This window comes from Alosa pseudoharengus, unplaced genomic scaffold, assembly GCF_046254945.1.
Source record: "Alosa pseudoharengus isolate Yale_2024_CS ecotype anadromous, Long Island Sound unplaced genomic scaffold, YU_APseudo_1.1 YU_APseudo_1.1_scf_1, whole genome shotgun sequence".
Taxonomy (NCBI): Eukaryota; Metazoa; Chordata; class Actinopteri; order Clupeiformes; family Clupeidae; genus Alosa; species Alosa pseudoharengus.
In genome coordinates this window covers 31,911,211-31,924,103 of record NW_027468564.1, presented here as the reverse complement: position 1 = coordinate 31,924,103, position 12,893 = coordinate 31,911,211, and the positions used below count along the sequence as shown (strand labels likewise).

The 12,893-nt window shown below is 40.3% G+C and overlaps 1 protein-coding gene across 3 annotated transcripts in view; it reads left to right on the top strand.

The window, feature by feature from the left end:
* LOC143125341 (uncharacterized) overlaps window positions 1–12,893 on the top strand; it is a 263,904-nt gene that overhangs the window by 182,406 nt on the left and 68,605 nt on the right. For all 3 annotated transcript variants that reach the window (XR_012987252.1, XM_076286721.1, XM_076286733.1), the window contains exons 8-10: window positions 9,597–9,770; window positions 10,573–10,746; window positions 11,738–11,911. Coding sequence is in view for 2 of the 3 variants with exons in the window: in XM_076286721.1 (XP_076142836.1) it covers window positions 9,597–9,770; window positions 10,573–10,746; window positions 11,738–11,911 (522 nt within the window). In the remaining variant the exon portion in view is untranslated. The remainder of the gene's footprint in view (window positions 1–9,596; window positions 9,771–10,572; window positions 10,747–11,737; window positions 11,912–12,893) is intronic.

The following is a 12,893-nucleotide window of genomic DNA, read 5'->3' as shown; positions in this document are numbered from 1 at the left end:
CTATTATTGTTACCGTTTTTAATCAATGCAACTAACATGTGTAAAGCGACGCAATATAAACCGTAGCCTATGCAATTTATTATCCCGTCTGTTATGACATGTACAACAATGTATTTCACAATTTGCGACGGAAGGTTTTGACTGACGTGTTAATATAAAATAATAATAATATTGTCATAATCGCGAACTGTCGAGTAAGGGGGTCAGTCGTGTTTGTGACGCACAGGTAGCCTATTTTGCTTAGGCCTCACTTTTAACGACAGTAGGTTGTGAGTGTATGTTGACAAAAAATAACCATACAATTAAAATAGTCAACTTTGCTATAAAATATTATTAATTTATAGCACAAATCCATAACCAGTAGGCCTACCAGAACCTCGCATATTAGCGTCATGATTTGTGTGCGTCTATTTGGCAAGGCCACTAGCTGTCATGGATGCGTTGAAGGAAGCTGTCAAAAGTTAAAAAATAAATGGAGATGGGCAGCTGTTGGAAACGGGGGAGAACTAACAAGCCATTGTGTAAAGAAATTAAAGTGCCAGGGGTTTGCTTTCGCGCGGTTCGCTGCAAGAAAATTGTTTATGGATGCAATAGGAAAACGTTTTAGCACGCCACCAATCAGAAGACCGCCATAAGGTTAACGTTCGTGCACTTCAGGACATCTTCCCTACCCGGTGCAACTAGCCACCACGACAGAGGTAGGCTATGTTTATCTATGGCTGACCGTTTTTACGTTTAGAAAGTAGGCTACGCATGTTCTTTCATAGCGCAACACGACCTGTCCTTCACCATATCGCAACCTCTTGTCAACCTTATACAATCTGTTGCTGAAGACAAAAGCGCCGTCTCCAGATTGTCGTTATCAAATGCGCAGACCTCCTGCATGAGCACACACGAGTATTGCTGCTCATTGGAAAACTGAGTTGTCTGTAAAACTCAAAATTACCATGTTTTCATTAAATGCAGATGAGGCAACAAATTGAAATATGAACAATATCTAGAATGTTCTGATTCGTTACTTTGATGAGGAAATGGGAAGTCTTGCAAACTTGATTTTATAGATTTTACTTGGTGTTGAATTGCATATTAACAAGAAAAAAATCTCCCTTTTAAACACTTTTGGCCTGAAGTAATTAAATAAGTGTGTGTTAAAGCCTTTCTACAATATTGCTGCAGTAGAAAAGAACAGCAATGGCTAATCAGCAATGGTCAGGGATGGTACTAAAATATATTTTTGTTCATCAGGAAAACTCAATCTCAATCAAGAACACTCTCAATTCGCCTTATTCACATGGCGGCCATTGGCGGCTAAAACGAGGCTACAGGGTACACAAACCATAGGATGTTCTATGCATTCACCTGTAGGTGGCATTAATTATATAGTAAGTGTACCCTGTAGCCTTGTTTTGGTTTAAACAATGGCCGCCGTGTGAATAAGGCGAATACTCCCTTTACTTTGCTGTTTGCATCTTTTTGTACATTAAAAACCAATAGGTCGCGACAGCAAAAGGGGTGCTATCTCTATAGGTAGATATGGACAACGTATGACATATGGCCTGAAAAAAGTTCAGTCAAACGATTTTTTTTCACTTTAATCCCTGCTTAATAGAAGCACACCTGGTGTTGCAGATGCGCTAAGGGTGTCAGGGAGTAACACTAATGCATACCAGATTCCATAAAAACAAAGTTGCAGTTCCACTATCCTCCATTAATCATAGAAATCGAAGAAAACCACCAGGCAGACAGGAAATAAAATATCTTTAGGTGGTTTTGGGGGGTATTTACTGGTGCTTTCATCATACAGATGCTGGGCTTTTCTGGTAGTACTATTGTTGGTGTCATTTACTTGGTGTACTTACACATAGTTTTCAAGCTCTTTATTTCTCTATTTATCCATGGTGAAAAGAGATCCAAATTCAGAGAAGCAAATATGTATTTATTATTTATGAATATCTTTAGGGATATCTATAGTGGTTAGATTATGATGTATTTTCTTTCTCCTCGCCTCAGGAGGCTGCATTCAGCAGGAGTCCTGGAGCTCCCACGACCCCGCCATCAGGAGCCCTACCCGACCGTGTACCAGCAGGGGGCGCTGAACAGGCAGATGAGACCTGGGGGTGAGGTTCTTAATGTCACCTCTGTCTCGGACTCTCGGTCCCTCGCCCCTCCATCCTCCTCCTGTCCTCAATCCAGTCTGGACTGGTCTTTGTGTCTCCTCCAGACCTCTCCTCCATTCTCCATCTAATCTAGTCTGCTCTTTTCTTGTCCCCTGTATCTTATTTCAGGGTGTCTGCACCCCTGGTACGAATAGCCTTGGCCCCACAGCTGAGCTATTCACACCCTGTGACGTAACAACAAAAACACGTTGCTTGCGCTTGTTTTTTCTTCAGCAGAAAGTGAAGAATTCTGAAAGGTGTCGGTGCTAATATCTAGTCAAATTAAGTTTCAGGTGGAAAAGTTGTGTTTTATTTTCAGAATCTTTGTTCAGTGAATACATACAACCGACAGTTTGTTAGTTAACAGAGATTTTGTGATTATGATGCTCAGGCCTATGAACTATAAGTTTGGCTGCAAACTTGCATCTGTGTGGAAGTAGATAACTCAGTGGTTAGCGTCATGGTTTAAAGCAACACCAAAGAGTTTTTTGTACCTTAAAATAATGTTTCCAAAATTGTTTCAGTGGTTCATCAACTCGTTACTCGTAAGGGTGAACGGCACTTCTGCATTCACTTCGCGGCCCTCTATCGGCTATAACCGCACTATGTAAGTTTGCCAGATCGGGTAGCGGATCTGTAGTTCGATATTTACTTTGATGTCAGGTCTAGATTACAGCATTAAACTTGTGCATATTAATACATTAAATTGCTTTCCCTCTTCTCCCTCCCAGCATTTCACAACATAGTATGGACAGCTTTGATCGCCCAGTTAAGTCATGCACAAGAGGCTGCAATTTTACAGAGAGCATTTTGAACATTATTTAATGGCACTTATAAACACTACATGGGTAAATTGCAATAAATGGGATTAGTTTTGGAGCCAAATGTTGGAGTTAGAATAAATACCTCTGTGCCAATTGCTTGATCATTTTACAGCCATGTCATTTTCGTTATGCATTATTTGTTTTGGTTGTTTATAAAGTGCTAAATTAATCGATTACAAAAATAATCGATAGCTGCAGCCCTAGTAAAATTCAGATAGGCATATAGGCTATAACACGTTGGATGCTAGTTGAACAAAGTAATAGGAGTTAGATATAAAGTACATCAGGTAAAACAATACATCAAATGTAAAGGAAATAAAGCAAACCCCAAAGAAAGAAGAGAGAGAGGTCAGAGAAAGGAGAAAGTGACCTCCAGCCAGCAGAAGAATTAAGAGAGTGTATATCAAAGGGCAACCCTGCTTTATCTTAAAGCACTGAAATATGCACAACCCTCCCAACTGGCCTGCAGATCATTGGTTAGTTGGTGTAAAGGTGTAGGTGACATATTCACATATACAGACTAGAGTGTAGTTCCTAGTCAACTATGCACAGATACAGTAGATTATGAAACCATGATCAAAATGCTGCTTACATTACAAATATTAATTCAAGACCAAACATGAATGTCATTTTTACAGCGTATATTTTCAGACATTTTAGAAGTAATAATCAAACCAGTTTCTCTTTTTGGAGTAATTTGACTATGTTAATTAGCAACCCCTGGCACCCCTGTGTGGTGAGGAATGTTCTTTGTTTGAGATGGAGGGGTGGCCATTTGGCTGTCTTGGTGCAAAGACCCGGGCCTCACACTATCATCACCTAAATAATGTAGATAGATTCCTAATTGTTTTTTCACATTTGAGTTACAAATAAGTGCATGTTTACAGTATCTGAAGGAGCCAGCTGATTACAATATTTGTTATAAGTATTGCAGAAATATTACAAAACTAAGATGAAGTTTGATTGCAGCATCTTGCTTTAAAAGGCAAATTTTCATGCAGTATTGTAGATTGTCAAAGAGTGCACAGGAAAATATAATATCAACAACAAATCAAATCGCTTATCTACTTATTAAGCCAAGCAGATTGTAATGTCACAAAACCACAACACATAACCTGTTTCTTTTGCAACACAAACAAAGGAGCCAAGCAGCTAGGGGCAAGGAGCCAAGCTTTAGGGGCAGCCGTGGCCTACTGGTTAGCGCTTCGGACTTGTAACCGGAGGGTTGCCGGTTCGAACCCCGACCAGTAGGCACAGCTGAAGTGCCCTTGAGCAAGGCACCTAACCCCTCACTGCTCCCCGAGCACCGCTGTTGATGCAGGCAGCTCACTGCGCCGGGATTAGTGTGTGCTTCACCTCACTGTGTGTACACTGTGTGTTGAGTGTGTTTCACTAATTCACGGGTCTCTGGGATAAATGCAGACCAAATTTCCCTCGGGATTTCACGGGATCAAAAGAGTATATATACTTATACTTATCTCTGATGGTGTCTGATGGTGAAACTGATTACAGTTGCCAGTCCAGTAGTGTCCAACACACCCCACATGTCTCCTCAAGGAAGTAACAGAAACTAGGAGAAGATAGTACCACATCTCACAGCAACAAACAGAGTGGAGAGATTGTTTCTGGGTCAGAGAAAGGTCAGCAATCCTGGTCCCAACTGAGGAGCCATCTAACGGGAGATTCAACGGGAGAGTGCAAGGTGCGCTAATGTCCTCAGATCAGAGAGACTTGATCTGATATAAGAGTGATAGGCGTCGGAGGACCACGGGCCGAGAGTTTTAAGAGCTTGATTGGACAGGCTGTTATTTGCCGCGTTGGTGGCTGTACCATAAAATAATGAGTAGAGTAACGGCCTGCTGGGATTCCAATTTGAGTTAGAACAGCGTTGAGCTGCGTTTGAAACCAGAAGCGAGTAACGGAGCATCCGTAGTCTGGAGGGGGAATCTATCCATACCATGGAAAAAGTAATTAGCCGAAATTGCATAGGACTGCAGGAGAGAGTAGAAGTTGAAAATGACAGCCCAAAGCACACGGTTGTGAAGTTCAACATTTAATGCACCCCAATTTACTGTATACTGTAGCTAACCGTGGTAGCTATAATGGCAAGAGAAGTGGTGAGTAGCAACAAATTATTAGAGAGGACTCTGAAGAACAGAGCAGAGCTACATGCTGGTGCAGGTGCTCCAAGGGTCAGCTAGAGAAGTAACGGAGCAGATCTACACGCTGGTGTAGGTGCTCCCTTGGTCAGCTAGGGAAGGGCTTTAATATGCTGGCACTCTCTGAACACAGAGGAAGGCAAAAAAACTCCCAGACATTTAAAGGAGAAAAATTCCTTTCATTGCCCTCTTAGCAATGAGCGACAGAGCAACAGCTCCTGTGTATCAGCTGCCTTATGGCCAACATTGAGTTAGGGTAAAGCGATGCTCTCTTAAATACATTTTGTATACATCACCACATAGATTTTAATTTTAATTACTATTTCATGTAGACGTGGTCTCAAATGAGACGTCGGGACGGGATAGGGTGGTGGCACCAGTCCAGGGAAAGAGGGATGAGAGAGAACCAGGGACGCGGTCCCTGGCTGGGAAAAAACGCGGCCTCGAACATGGTTCGCGCCGCCGGGAGATTATGGGGAAAGGGGAAAAGGTAGCGATGCGGTCACTATGGGGCAAGGGGGAGGAGGTTGCGCAGCACCCTGGGTCGGCAAAGAGAAAAGTGGGGAGGGTTGATTAGCTGGAAAAGAGAAAGAGGCCGCAGTAGCGGAAGGCAAGGTAGAGGGCTGCACGCGGGCTGCCATAACTTGCTGAGTTGAAAAAACATGTTGCATGAACTGAGGGGGAGACGCCGGAGGAACGGAGCTCTGCGCTGTGGCGCTGGTGCTTGGTTGATCGGCTATATAGTAGGAGTGGAAAGATTGTTGGAGAAGGCGAAGCAGGTCTGCTTTCCTTGCGAAACGAGGGCAATCGATCTTACATCCAACTCTGCTCTAATCAAAGATATGGTCCGTGGAGTAGCTCTCCTTCTTTGGGTCGTGCGGCGGCTATTGCTGTTATTAGAAACAGGTGAGCGATTGGATGCCCGAGAAGGCGCTGGGGAAGCCAATCTGCGTGACCGGCGACTTGTTTCCTAGCTTGACCAAACGCGTCTTGCAAGCGGAGCAGCCGATGCTGCAGCTTCGGCAGGTAGAGATAGACTGCGAATAAATATCCTGTCTGATTGAAGAAGGAGGCGTAACAAATTCCGTCATGCTCCTCCCGAACTTCTGTTTGTAAACGCCATTACGGGTAAGAAAACGTACCAGTGCATTAACTGTTTCAGTTACAGTACACAACTCACACAACACCAGAGAGTGCACTAAAAAGTGAAGCCATACTGCTTTCCTGACTGTCACTTTGGACAAAAGCATCTGCTAAATACCATGAACATAAACATACGCCAGGTCATTACAATATTGTTAAAGGTACACTATGCAAGATTTTCACCTTAATATATCCTTTACGAAGCAAATTTGATAGTAAACAAACTTGTAATAGGGGTATCGTCCACATTATAGCCATACAGCATAGCAAACCTAACATAATTCTGAGAAATTTCTCAACGGTAAAACAGCCACTTTTGTGTCACAGCATACCCTGGCTTAGAGCGCAACATACCTTGCTAACCCACTAATCGAGATTTGTAGTAGGCCTTTAGTCCATTGAGAAGGCACAAACATGCACTATTATCACCTAAATAATGAAGATAGATTTCTTTTTTTTTTCAAACTGGGTTACAAATAAGTGCATGTTTACAGTATCTAAAGTAATATTGCAGAAATGTTAGAAACCTGAGATAATTCTGTGATCGATCATTTAGAAATGTCTCAACATTACAGAATATTTACTCTGTATCCTGTGTTTTGTTTATTCAATAGAGGATGATGGGTTCCTGACACTTCACAAAGCTAGTCTGAAGAGGAGGATTGAGCAGTGTGGTGAAAGCATACCAAAAGCTGCAAGTCAGAACAATCACAGGATCATCACAAAATATGCTGCAGAAGTTAAAGTCTTGTTTTCCTTGTTTGAGGAGAAATTCAATTCAGTCTCCTGCAATGACATCTTCAAAGCACATGGTGTTGTAAGGACAGTAATGACCCAGGGCGCAGCTGGCATTGGAAAAACATCCTCTGTGCACAAGTTCATTCTTGACTGGGCTGATGGAAAAGAAAACAAGGATGTGGATGTTGTGTTCATGTTTCCATTTTGGAAACTGAATCTAGTCAAGGACATCTCCTGTAGTCTGCACAAGCTGCTGGTTAATTTCCACCCAGAGTTTGACAATTTAGCAGCTATAAAGAGATTTGATGACTCCAGAATTGTTGTGATCTTTGATGGTCTTGATGAAAGCCAACTTCATTTGGATTTCCAAAATAACCAAATGCTGTGTGACATTTCAGAAATATCATCTGTGGGCACAATAATAACAAATATTATCAAAGGCAATTTGCTTCCTTTTGCGAAGGTGTGGATAACCTCACATGGATCATCAACCAACCAAGTTCCCTCTTGGTATATCAACCGAGTGACAGAAATGCTTCCCCTCTCTGACTCACAAATGGAGGAGTTTGTCAAAGAGAGTCTAAATGATGTCACAGATGCAAGTAATATCTTGCTTCGAATCAAGTTGTCAAGAAGCCTCCATGCCATGTGTCACACCCCAGCCTTGTGTTCAATTGCAGTCAGTGTTGTTAAGAATATGCTTGAACAGGGGGAAAACAGGATACAAACCTGCACTGAATTGTACTCACATTTCGTTATTAGTCAGATGAACACAGAGGCTGAGGTCAAGAGCAGTTCTGTGCAAATTGAGGGTGAGAAAATGGTCGATGGGGACCCCCAAAGAACAAGTAGAGAAATTATGTTGAGATTTTCAGAACTAGCTTTGAGACAGTTGATGAAAAACAGTTTCACATTTTTTGAACAGGATTTGAGAGACTTTGAAATTAATATCTCAGAGACATCAATTTTCAGGGTTTTCATAGAGAGCAATCAAGACAAGTCTGAGTTCTTTCAGGAGAATGTTTTCCGCTTCAAGCATATGGGCATTCAGGAGTTTCTGGCTGCAATCTGTGTCTTTTATGCTTACAACAACAAAAACATGGACATCTTAAGGCTTTTATTGGGGGGCAAGTTCAGAATACAGCCTGAAGATGTTTCCCTGGATACTCTGCTGAGAAGTGCTGTGGATAAAATGTTGGAGAGGAAGAATGGACACCAATACTTTCTGCGTTTCCTCCATGGAATGTCTCTGGAGTCCAGTCAGATGCTTTTGCAAAGTCTATTGACAGATTCTTGCGACCGCTCAGGGACAACTGAAAGCACACTGAAATACATAAAAGATTTGGGTAAACAGGCAGATGTCTCTATGGACAAATGTATTGATCTTCTCCACTGTCAGATTGAAATGCAAGACCCCAGTGTGATTGAAGACATTGAGAGCCTCCTGAAATCACAGAGAGAATTTTCACTTTCTCATTGGTCAGAGATTAGCACCTTAATTCAGATGTCAGGAGGGATTCTGGGTGAATTTAACCACCAAAAGTGTCACCCTTCAGAACGCAAAACAGTACTAAGCATGTTCGTGAGCTGCTGTAGAAAGGCCCAGTGAGTGTCACATTCTATATTCATTTTTATTTTAAGGGCATGACTTTTACTTCATGTTGATATGCTTTGATGGCCATGTTTATAGTCATGAAAGTGGAGGGGTTCACACTCTGAAAGATTGTAAGACTGTAACCACACCTCTGTGTGCAACATTATCCTTCAAACACCATGTTTATAGTCATATCATTGCATCAGGCCAGATAACATCACGATTCCAAAAAAGTTTGGACCTAAAATGCATATAAAAACAGAATGTGATCATCTGCTAATCTCGTAAACCTGTATTTAGCTGCAAAAAGGACATAGACAACAAATCAAATATTGAAAATTACCAATTTGACACTTGATTTCATGGAAAATATTAGTACATTTTGAATTTGATGTCAGCAGTATGTCTCAACAAGTTGGGACAGAGGAAACAAAAGGTTGGAAAAGTTGTGTAATGATAAAGACTAAAAAAGCTGGAGATAAATTGTATTGATTTTTGGAAAATATGATTAAGAAGACCCTAGACTGTTGAGCAGCTGAAATCCTATATCGGGCAAACAACATTTCATTTTCAAAAGTCTAGCAACTGGTTTCCTTAGTTCCTAAACTTTTACAGAATGTAGTTAAATGAGAAGGTGAATTAACAGTGGAAAACATGCCCCTCCCTCAACTTTTTTTGGATGTGGTGGACATAAAGGAAATCACCTGGCATACTTTTATGGGCATGTTATCAGTCATATCATTGCATCAGGTCAGATATACTGTAATGTATGTTACTACATTGTGACAAAACAAACTTAATCCAGTTGATCTGGTTCATGCACCATTTGTGTCAAGAAAGCATTGAATTAAAGAGTAAATATGGTTGTAAAAATATAATCCTCAAAAAACATCTGCCACCATTGGTGTTATAGCTGCAGTACATGTTTGTAATTACCTCTGATAGTGCATCCTCACAAAAACATTCCTCTGTTTGCTTTCAGACTATCAAACTGTGGCCTCTCTGTGGATTCCTGTGTAATGGTGGCCTCAGTTCTCCAGCAGCCACACAGTGCTCTGAGAGAGCTGGACATGAGTGGAAATCACCTGGGGACCACTGGTGTTGAACAGCTGTGCTCTGGACTCAAAAGTCCAAACTGTAAACTAGAAATACTCAGGTCAGTAATGCACGGTGTCTCTTAGATTGTATAAATAAAATCAGTAGAGCACTAGTAGATTTTTTTTTAATTGATGTCAAAAGGTTTGGGAACACTCATGAATTATGAATTCTTCAAACATAAGCTTTTCAATTTTGATGCAGAAGTGTAAAAATGTTAGGAAAGTAAATGGCTAATTGCATCACTAAATACAATACTTTTCGCTGGGTTACTGGGTTATTAGTTGTTTTAAAAATGTTGCCATTATCTTCACCAACTTCTATGTACTTTATCTGATTTCAACTTGAATATGGGGACTGTTTTGATGTGGTTCAACCATAATTTGTTTCAAGGAAACATGAAATGAAAAATAAATATGATTAACATATTATTTTCAAAAACATCTGTCGCCATTGGTGTTGAAGTGATGTCAACAGGATTGGAACCACCCATAAGTGATTTAAACATATGTTTTTGACACAAGTATAAAACTGTTATGAAATTAAAGCAACAATTGCATCATTAAATACAATACAAATCACTGGGTTTTGTGTCAGAGGTTGTTATGGGAATTTTGCCATTCTCTTCACTGTATACCTTAGTTTATTTCAAACACATGAATATGAGGTGACAACTAATTATAAAATGTTTTGACTGTTTTGATCCAGTTCATACACCATTTGTGTCAAGAAACCATGACATTGAGACATGATTTGTGAAATTGTGATCCTCAGAAAATATATTCTGACATTATAGTTGTGGGTTATGTCTGTAATTTCCTCTGATAGTACACCATCACAAAACCAATCCTGTTTGCTTTCAGAATATCAAACTGTGGCCTCTCTGTGGATTCCTGTGTAATGGTGACCTCAGTTCTCCAGCAGCCACACAGTGCTCTGAGAGAGCTGGACATGAGTGGAAATCGCCTGTGGGACTTTGGGGTTAAACAGCTGTGCTCTGGACTCAAAAGTCCAAACTGTAAACTAGAAATACTAAGGTCAGTAATGTCTAGATTGTATGAACAAATTAGAGCACTAGTAGAATCATGTTGTAGGGGATGTCAACAGGATTGTGATGGTATTTTTGATACCATAGATTTAATAGAGACCCAGTCAGACCAATAGTATGAAAAATCAGGAACAGAGTTTATTTACAATGATGCGCATCAAGGGAGAGACAGCATGACTTCACCTAAAGATCCATCAGCTGCTCTAACTAGACAAGGAAATAGATAGGGTTTAAGTATCCTTCCAGGCTGACAGGAGTTGGCGTTGGTCATCCCATCTCACGTGGACTACACTGAATCAGACTCTGATTAGTGGCAACCTGGCAATCCGGAGCAGATAGCTACTGACGCAGCCATGCAGAACAGTGAAACACTGCAAAGTCATAATATTCCTGCTTATCTCTAAGCACAGTCACACACAGGGACAGTACAGATATCATACAATCATACTCTTAGTATCAAAGTGACCTACTAATGAGAAATGCAGAACATTAAACCACATATTGGAATATTGGACATAATGTTCTATTCCACTTTCTCTCAATTGGTAGCACCCATAAGTGATGAATTCTTCAAACATAAACTATGTTTTTGACACAGAAGTGTAAAACTGTTAAGAAGGTAAAGCACTAATTGCATCACTAAATACAATACTATTCACCAGGTCACTTGTTATTAGTTGTTTTAAAAATGTTGCCATTATCTTCACCAAAACTCTACTGTATCTGATTTTAACATGAATATGGGGAGACAATACATTTTAAAAATGTTTATACTTTTTTTTTTTTTAGACTTTTTTTCTTTGTTTTGATGTGGTCCAAACATCATTTGTTTCAATGAAACATGAAATGAAAAATAAATATGATTGTAAACATATTATTTTCAAAAACATCTGCCACCACTGGTGTTGTAGTACAGTAGTTCATGTCTGTAATTACCTCTGATAGTGCACCCTCACAAACTAATCCTCTGTTGCTTTCAGATTATCAAACTGTGGCCTCTCTGAGAGTTCCTGTGTAATGGTGGCCTCAGCTCTACAGCAGCCACACAGTCCTCTGAGAGAGCTGGACATGAGTGGAAATCACTTGTGGGACTTTGGGGTTGAACAGCTGTGCTCTGGACTCAAAAGTCCAAACTGTAAACTAGAAATACTGAGGTCAGTAATGCATGGTGTCTCTTAGATTGTGTGAACAAAATCAGTATCGGAACTCCCCCCTATTACCGTCAGTCCCGTATTTCCGGCGTCTTGCGTGTATGTGTCACTTAATATCCATTTCTAAAGAAACGTAAGCACCCACACCATTTTATTAAATAGGCGACCCATCAGGCCAGCACTATAACTCCGAGCGTGGTAAACAAAATCGGATATTTAAGAACCAAACCAGATTTTGTTCAAATCTACACACCTATGGCTACTGAAAAATGTAAGGTTCATTTAGCAAATGTTATTTTGAAGTGTTAAAAAACATCGTTGTTTTAGAATTTCCGAACAAAAGTGGTGATAATTGGGGGTGTTACGATAAATCACTAGTGGAATCATTTTTTAAGTGGTTCCAACAGGATTAAGGATAAGTCATGACTTATGAATTCTTTAAACAAGCTTTTCATTTTGATTCAGAAGTGTGAAAATGTTAGGAAAGTAAACTAATTGCATCACTAAATACATGAACTACTACTAACGCATATTTGTCAACAACGCAAGAACTGCCGGTAGGCTACAATTTTCGCACAACTCTGTGGAAAGGTGTAGCATAGGCTAAGGAAACCCCATTAATTTACCCATTTGTATTCAAAGTATTTCCCACATCATAGCCTATTAGCTCGCAACATGAAACCGAAAATGAAACCTGGAGAGTGGATGTCTCTCCGCTGAGACTCCGCTGTTATTAGATGCACACTCAATCGCTATTAGATGCAGGAAAAAAGCAACAACTGGTAGTAACGAAGATTAAAGCAATTTTGCAAATATGGAAACCTCAAAACTTGGCCAAAAACATTTTGTATGCATTTTTGCAGAATGCAGATTTGTACCAAATAAAGGCTGTGTTGTGGGTTGTGGTTCTACATGTTGGCACAAAACTTAATTTCTGTCAGAAACCAAGTAGGCTAAGCGTTTTCTTCATTATCAATGTGAACTA